This window comes from Pistacia vera, unplaced genomic scaffold (genome assembly GCF_008641045.1).
Source record: "Pistacia vera cultivar Batoury unplaced genomic scaffold, PisVer_v2 Contig19, whole genome shotgun sequence".
Taxonomy (NCBI): domain Eukaryota; kingdom Viridiplantae; phylum Streptophyta; class Magnoliopsida; order Sapindales; family Anacardiaceae; genus Pistacia; species Pistacia vera.
In genome coordinates, this window is record NW_022195990.1 from 333,795 (window position 1) to 343,160 (window position 9,366).

Sequence of the window (9,366 nt, forward strand, 5' to 3'; positions counted from 1 at the left end):
AAAATAAAACCCTCCTTGATTCTATCTATATTTCTATTTCTATTATCTATATATTATTTTTCTTCCGAATTTTGGGACCACAAAACAATCATTTACCTATCACAAAATATTAGAATCTAAAAACTTCCCCTTTTTTCCTAAAAGTTTTCTCAATAAAAAATTCAATGCACAATGCTATTATACTAATACACACAAATAACAAAAAAACACTATACACAAAGAAAAAAATACTAACCAGAGAAAAAATTAACTGATAGAATTTTGTTGAAGAGGAATTAGGGAGAGCACCAATCCAGCACAGGAGTTGTGGAAGACGCCAGCGACCACCGCAATGACTTACTGAGGGTTTGCAAATTGCAATTGCAAAGGGAGATTGTAATTTTACACGTTTCATTAAAAGATTGAAGGTGGGCGGTGAGCAAGTTTTTTAGTACTAAAGGGGAGAGTGGGCCAAGACTTTTAGTTCTAAAATTAAGAGTGGGCCACAATTTTTTAATATTTTACAATAAAAATTAAGGGTGGGCCAAAGTCAAAGTAAATAGAATAATGTATTTAATTATTTTTTTTTTTTAAATTGAGGGTGGGCCATGAATTCACTTTGGATCCGCCCCTACCCTAAACCAAGGATAAAAGCATAGCCTGAAGTTCTTTTTCTATCATCTTGATCCCCAACATAATCACTGTCAGTAAAGCCAATCAAGTTTGACTTTTCTCCCTTCTTGTAGAGCAGCCCAAATTCCATTGTACCTTGCAAGTACCAAAGTATTCTCTTGGCAGCTAGCAGATGCATCTCTGTTGGATTCTCCATGTATCTACTGATGAGACTCACTGAATACATTATATTTGGCCTTCTTGTTGTTAAATACATTAGACTTCTTACAATCTGTTTGTAAAGAGTGTCATTAACCTTCTTTTCATTATGAGCTTTATTTGGCTTCAAACCAAACTCAGTTGGTGTACTCACTAAATTGCAATTGTTCATCTAAAACTTGTCTAAAATTTGTCGCACATTTTTTTTTTTGAGAAATAAAAATTCCAGCAGCAGATTGAACCACCTCAATGACAAGAAAATAATGCAGCATTCCAAGATCAGACATATCAAGTTCACTCATCATGGACTTTTTAAACTTTTCAAACATGGCCATATCATTTCCAGTGTAAATTAAATCATCTACATACAAGCATACAAAGAACATCTTTCCTCCATCTTCAATTTTAATATAAAGTGTATTCTCATATGGACATCTTCTAAAACCTTCCTTAAAAAAATAAGCATCTATATGGCTGTACCAAGCTCTCGGAGCTTGTTTAAGCCCCTACAAAGCCTTTTTCAACTTATACACCTTATGCTTATTACCTAGCTTCACATAACTAGGAGGTTGATCAACAAATACCTGTTCTTGTAGGTCTCCATGTAGAAATGCTGATTTCACATCCAACTGGAAGATAGGCCATGAGTTTTGAGCTGCCAATGTAATCACCAATCTAATTGTGTCATGCCTCACAACTGGAGCAAAAACTTCTTTGTAATCAACACCAAATTCTTGCTTATAGCCCTTGGCCACCAAACGCGCCTTGTACTTGTCAACTTCACTGTTCTCCTTCAACTTTGTTTTTATAAACCCACTTCACACCAATGGTCTTTTGCCCTTTTGGAAGCTCTGTCAACTTCCAAGTGTTGTTTCTTTCGATGGCCTCAATTTCAACATTCATAGCCTTCCACCACTTTAATTCTTTAACAGCCTCTTTGAAAGTTACTGGATCACAATATGAAAACAGGGCAAAATGGGTAAGTGGATCCTCAAAATAATCAATTCCTATTACCTCATAGTCTTGCATCCATACTGGCCTTCTTCTAACATGTTGAGAATGTAAACGTTCTATAGCATCAACCTGCTCATCATATGTTACTGCTGCTAGTGAAGTTTTAGATGTTGTAGAACCTTTATTTCGAGGATCTTCAAGAGTAAAATATGTGCTGGAAGAATTGGCTGTGGTTGGAGAAGTACTCAGATCTGCTGTAGGTGGTACCATAAAATATCAGCTGAAAGGAGATGGATGATCTTCTAGGAAAATTGATTTCTGTTGGGAATGAATGGTGGGCTGATTAGAAGTATCCATAAAAGGGAATGAATCTTCGTGAAAGTCACATCTCTGGAAATCAGAAATTTATTTTCTGTTTGATCATATAGCCGATACCATTTTTGATGCATAGGATATTCCATGAAAACACAGCGAGTGGCTCGAGGACCAAACTTGTCACTAGCCGTAGGATTAGTAGCATAGCACAAGCAACCAAATACTCTGAGATGGCTAATATCGAGAAGTTTCCCAAAAATAAGTTCATAGGGAGTCTTACTATTAAGAACTCTGGTAGACATCTAATTGATCAGGTAAGTGACTGTAACCACACATTTGCCCCAAAAGGACATTGGTATGTTGACTTGGTGTTTAAGGGCTCTTGCCACTTCTAAGAGGTGTTGATGTTTTCGTGTAACTATACCATTCTGTTGGGGTGTGTAGACACAAGAGCTTTCATGTATGATGCCTAGAGATGTAAAATATGACAAGTAATGGTGATTAAATAAATCACGGGCATTATCTGTTCGGATCCTCTAAATAGAAATATTGAATTGTGTTTTGATCATGGAAACGTAGGCCTGAGTTTTCGAAAGTGTTTGGGTTTCGGAGTGCATGAGATAAACCCATGTCTCTCGGGAGAAGTCGTTAACTATGGTAAGAAAGAATCCGGAGCCATCATGGTTAGCGGTGTGATAAGGCCCCCAAATATCAATGTGAATAATGGAAAAAGGACGAGTAGTGTTTGATGTGCTATATGGGAAAACAGTTCGGGATTGTTTGGCAATGGGACAAACTAGACAACTAGGTTGTGGAATGGAAGCACTATGACCTAATCTTTGATGCAAAATCAAGGAATTTTTATTAAAATTTGTATTACAATCAAAGAATTTAGTTTGAGTAATACAAGACAAAATATTTTGAGACCTATCCACAAAATCAGTGATCCAATAGTAAAGACTGTTATGAACCTTACCCGAACCCATCAGTTTCCCAGTCAAAGGGTTCCAAAATTCACATATGTTAGGAAAAAATTTAAACAGCAATTGTTATCTTGACATATTTTGGAAATAGAGATAAGGTTAAATCTAAAGGCTGGGACAAATAAAACATTACGGAGGACTAAGGTTTTGGTAAGTTGAATAGTTCCTATTTGGTTGCGAGAGCCATGGTGCCATTAGTGAATAGTTCGGCAACAATCTCCTGGGTTAGTGAGTTGCTGATCCATGCTCGGACGAGTGTGTTGCAGCGTTTCCAGCGCTTGAGAAGATGCGGTTCGACTAGTGGAGGAAGGTTTCCATCAATGAACCCTTCCTTATCCTTTGTGATCAACGATAGGTGGAAGTCACAGGCCTAAGTGGCATAGTTTTTGGATCCGGTGAGTGGTTGCTTGACAAGGATCAACTTAGCACCGTCGAATGCCGAGGAGTAGAGAGGGTTACCGAGTTCTAGTCTGTTGGGATTGTTCTAAATGATTTGGAATAACGGGTATGGATTTTGACAAGTTAGGTTGGATGTTTGACCCATGAACCCAAATGGGTTTTGGGGCGAATTGGGTATGGGTTTGTCAGAATTTTGACCCGATCTAGAATTCTGGTTTTGATTTTGGTTTTCAGTTGATTGGTTTAAGGGTGGTGGAGTTATGATTTGCGGGTTGGTATTTGGATCCATAAGGGAAGTTGTCTGGTTAAAATTTGGTAATACTATAGATTTTATAGTTTTTGGTAAAAGAAAATACTAACCCAAGTGCCTTTTGGAGGTTCTGGAATTCTGGCGAAGAAGGATTTGCTGAGAAGAAGGATGCTCAATCCAAGAGGCCTTGATTCACTGACTCTAAAAATGTTGGCTAGAGAAGGCTGTTGAGCGGAAGCAAAAATTAAATAGGATGCTCTGATACCATGTCAAAATATGAGCAATAAGATGCAAAAGAGACAACTGAGTTGCTGAAGAATGCAAGAAGCGGACAAAATGAAAAAAAGACTTTTCTGTATTTTTTTGTACTGTATATTTTGTACTTACAAAGTATTCAATTTATACAAAAAATGTAAGAATGAAAAAGGAATTTGATCAACAGTGTAATTACAGAATAAGCTTAATAAAGTAATTGCTGAAGTTGCTTCTCGATATCTTATAATCTGCTTGATTCCAGGATGCATAATTCCAGCAATTAAATGATTTCCTTCCTATATTGCATCAGATGCACTTTACTTGTGGGTGTTCAATGGCTTCGAGCTTGTGCTTGTTAAACAACCCTTGGTCAGATCAAATAACTACACAACATGGGCCAGAGATTTCCGACAAGCCTTAATCACCAAAGACAAAGAAGGGTTCATCGATGGAACCCTTCAAAAACCAGTTGAGCCACACCTCATCAAACATTGGGATCGGTGTAACACCCTCGTCCGAACATGGATTAGCAATTCCCTAACCTAGAAGATTGCTGTCGGAGTAACCCAAAGAGAAAACGCCCAAGAGATGTGGGCAAATATCAGAGAAATGTATGGTCAATTGGACCTCACAAAGCTTTTTACCTTGCAACAAAATCTTGCCGACATCAAGCACCACAATCTTCCCGTAGCATCATACTTTAATCATCTCTAAGCGATATGGAACGAGCGTGACACAGTTGAAGAACTGTTTGAAGGGCTATCAACAATTCTTCAACACATCAAATAGGTAAAAGATCAAGACCGGTTGATTCATTTCCTTATGGGTTTGAAAGACAGCTCATTCCCTTTCGCACTCAAACATTGGCGAAATCACTGTTGCCATTTCTCGGTTGCACTTACCAGCTTGCCGTCCAAGAAGAAAGCCAAAGGTTGAACTCGCAAGACACTTACCATGCCATTGAATCCACCACCTTCAACGTGTCTCAACAAAGATGGCAGCAAAATGGGTTATGTGATATGAAGGGTGAGATGGAAAATGGAAAGGGAGTCTTTTGAGTGGCTAGGGTTGTCTAGGGAAGAAAATAAAAATGTTTTATATAGTGCAACAAATGGTCTAGATCGATTCGCCCAATCCAATAGTCAAAAGGCCTCCTCTTATTTTAATGGATCCAATGGCCATAACTACAATGCATCCAATAGCCTGTATCCTTCAAATGGGTCCAATAGTGCTGGATCTTCTAAATCTAACAAATGAGAAAAATATTGTGATTATTGTAAGCGGAAAAATCACAACTGTGACACTTGTTGGAAATTACATGGGTGCTCTCCTAATCAAAGATCTGGGATCGCTACAGCAAATCAAGTTGTTCAAAATACTAATTCAGGAAACGAGATTGTAGCCCCCGTGATCAGTCTTGAACAGTATCAACAATTACTTTAGATGTTCAATCAAATTCCCCAGGCTAGTACGACATCTTATGCAAGTACATCTTTTTGTTTCAATTTTATTAAAGATAATATCTGAATAATTGATTTAGAGGCTAGTGACTACGTTATTTGCAATCCCAAACATTTCTCTCACACATCCACAAAATCATCCACATTTGTTCGTCTGTCCAAAGGTACAATTGCCCTAACTACAGAAATAGGAACCGTTAATCTTACCAAACACTTAGTTCTTCCCAATGTCTTGTTCGTTCCGACTTTCTGGTTTAATTTTATCTTTGTTTCCAAGATTTGCCAAGATAATAGTTGTTTTTTAAAATTCTTTCCTAACATATGTGAGTTTCAAAATTATTTGATTGGGAAACTAATGGGCTTAGGTAAAGTTCACAATGGTCTTTACTACTAGATAGGTGATTCTGATGCAAATTTTCAAAATTCTATGCCTTGTATTGCACAAAATAAAATTTCTCATTGTAATACAAACCTCAATAAAAATTCTCTTATTTTGCATTAATGATGTCATAGTGCATCTGTTCCTCAACCTACTTGTCTTAGTTTTCCCATTACAAAGCAATCCCGGACCATATTTTCAACCCACACAACCTCCATTACACGCCTTTTTTCCTTAGCTCATATGGACATTTGGGGACCTTATATCACACACCTAATCACGACGGATCTCGATTTTTCTTAACTACTGTTGATGACTTCTCTTGTGGGACATGGGCCTTCCTCATGCACTCTAAAACCCAAACCCTCACAAATATTACGAATTTTTTGTCCATGGTCAAAACTCAATTTGACCTTTCAGTTCAACGTATTCGAACTGACAATGCTCGTGATTTTTTTAATTCTCACAGTTCTTCATTATTTCCTCTCTCGGTATTATCCATGAGAGCTCCCGTGTCTATACCCTCAACAAAATGACATAGTTGAATGCAAACATAGACACCTGTTAGAAGTAGCATGTGCCTTGAAACATCAAGTCAACATACCTATTACTTTTTGGGATGAATGTGTGGTCACAACTAATGTTTTTAAACCCACCTGGGCCTGACCCGATCAAGGGGAAGGGTTTGGGTTGATCGGTCCGACTGGTTGAACCGGCCAGTCTGACTGGTGATGTCAGCATGTTCAATAGGTTTGAAATTTAGCAAACACACCCCTGAGAAATTACAAATTAGTATATATAGGTTTGAAATCTAACAAACACACCCCTTTTAACTTCAGATTTCATATCTTAAATAACTTTAAATCACCAAATTTCAACTCAATATTTAAAACCAAAAATTAAAAAGAAAAAGTTTTAATATTTTTTTTTCTCTTAACTCGTGCAATAATAATATTATATACGTTAAAATGGTAATGATAATAAATAAAGTTTTTCTATTTAAAAAATTTATTTTGATCTTCAAACTAAAAAAAATATATATATTATAACATTTAGATTTATTATTTTCAACTTTTGGAATAAATGCATTAGGATAAAAGTTAAGAAAATTTTAAGCATAATTTTCCCATTACCCTTTCACTACTTCTCCTACCTTTGCTTCTACATAACTATGGTTCACCAATGACCATGCTCACCAACTCACTGAGTCAACTCACTTCCCTTATTAAACCTCTATATTTCTTGGAACAACAACACTATAAGCAATGTTAAAGCCCTTTCACAAAAACCCATCTTCATTTCACCTAAAAATATTTTGTTTGCTTCTCTTCTTTGCCTCAAAATCCAGTTTTTATTCAACCAAAGATAAATCCCCACACTTGGTTACTAAAGTCTGCAAAATTTTATTTGATCTTCAATGGCAAAAAACCCAAACTCACTCAATTCCCAAACTGAGACCCTACCACATCTCCAAAATCATTGAGACCCACAAGAATGCAGACTCGGTTTTGCATTTGATTTTCTTCAATTTTGTTTTATATTTCCAAATGGATTGCACATCAAAATTGAAGAAAAGCAAAAGTGATTTGAAGTTATCAAGATTGAAGATGAAGAAAAGCAAAAGTGCAATTTTTCAAAGAAGAAATGAAGAATTGAAGATTTGAAGATGAAGAATGAAGATTTTGGGCGAAAACCGATGGAAGAGTGACAAAATGGGTTAGGGCTCGACGGTATGAAGATTTTGGGGGGAAACCGATGGAAAATTGGGTTTAGGAATATAAAAAGGGGGTTTTATGTTTGACCTGGTTTTTAGGAAAAACCGGTTGGACGACAAGTTGCTACAGTACCCGCGATCCAACCGCGGGTGATTCTGGGTGAAATGAACACCTCGGTTTTAGGCTCTCCTGGCTCTACTCACCAGTTAGGTCTCGGTTAACCAGTCTAATTGGTTGGGTCGTGCCGGGTTTTGAAACCTTGGTCATAGCTACTTACTTGATTAATTGGATGCCGGGTTGAGTCCTTAATGGTAAGACTCCCTATGAGTTTCTCTTTGGCAAGCCACTAAAAATTGATCATCTTTGGGTCTTTGGTTGTTTATGTTATTTTACTAATCTTGGGGGACATGACAAGTTTGGTCCTCAAACCACTCGGTGTGTTTTTATGGGATATCTGATGCATTAGAAATGCTATCGGTTATATGATCCAATTGCAAATAGATTCTTGGTTTCTAGAGACGTGATCTTTATGAAGACAACTTTCCTTTTATGGTCAGTGTACCACATCTGGCACTGATCCTCAATAGTCTTCTCATTTTATGGAAGACACCTCAGATGTCTCCCCACCAGAACGTCGTTTCACCATGCATCCTATCACTAATGTGAGACTATCCACGACAGATGCAGACCTTGCTCCATCTGTTCCGCATCATACAAACATTCCTCTAATAGCCCATCCCCACATTCGAAGAGTCCCCCTTTGGCTCCTGAACTTGCTCAACGTTAGCACGACCACTCAACCTCTCATTAGACAACTGGCTATGTCAGCCCTATTATACAAACTACCTCAGGTACAGTTAATCCCACTTCTAACTATGTCAATTATGACCAACTCTCTCTTACACACAGGGTATGTGTTAGTTAGATTTCTGCAAGTCAAGATCCTTCCTGCTATTCTAATGCTGTTCTACATACACAATGGCATCAGGCCATGGCTGATGAACTAAATGCCCTTGCTCAAAATCATACTTGGGTTCTAGTTCCTCAACCTCCTCACAGGAAGCCTATAGGCTGCAAATGGGTCTGCAAGATAAAACATTATACTGATGGGTCAATTGAACAGTACAAAGCACGCCTTGTTGCAAAAGGCTTCACCCAATATGAAGGCTTTGATTACCAAAAAACCTTTTCCCCGATGGCCAAACATGTTACTATTCAGGCCTTTTTGTTAGTAGCTGCTATACGGAACTAGTCTTTTCATCAAATGGATGTCTATAATATCTTCCTCCATGGAGACCTTCATGGGGAGATTTACATAGATCTTCATCCGAGACTTCACAGACAGAGGAAGAATATGGTATGTCGTCTACGAAAGTCCCTTTATGGTTTAAAATAAGCATCACACCAATAGAATGCAAAATTCATGGAGGCCCTTATGAGCATAGGTTTTGCTTAATCCAAGCATGACTACTATATTTTCTCATGGCCCAAAGGTACGTCCTTCATTGTTCTCATTATATACGTAGATGACATTCTAATCATAGGAAATAATGAGGATGCCATCCGTACCCTAAAGGAGCATCTCAATAGACATTTCCTTATAAAAGATCTAGGGGAGCCAAAATACTTCTTGGGGATTGAGATTGCAAGATCTTCAGCGAGCATATCTCTTAGTCAACGAAAGTATGTCCTAGAGATCGTGTCAAACTCTAGCTTATCCGCATGCAAACCAAGTGCCATTCCTATTTAACAAAACACCAAGCTCACAACCTAACAATATGACCATGAGACGTCATCTTTAGAAGTTGATCCTCTGTTGAAAGATCCCTCTCACTATCAGAGACTT

General features: G+C 37.7%; 1 protein-coding gene across 1 annotated transcript; it reads left to right on the forward strand.

Annotated features, from left to right (window-relative positions):
* The first annotated feature begins 2,309 nt into the window (after positions 1-2,309).
* On the forward strand, positions 2,310-8,772 carry LOC116127190 (uncharacterized mitochondrial protein AtMg00820-like). Its single transcript, XM_031412841.1, has 2 exons — positions 2,310-2,393; positions 8,509-8,772. The coding sequence occupies exons 1-2, from the start codon at positions 2,310-2,312 to the stop codon at positions 8,770-8,772; spliced, it is 348 nt and encodes a 115-aa protein (XP_031268701.1).
* Positions 8,773-9,366: the final 594 nt, after the last annotated feature.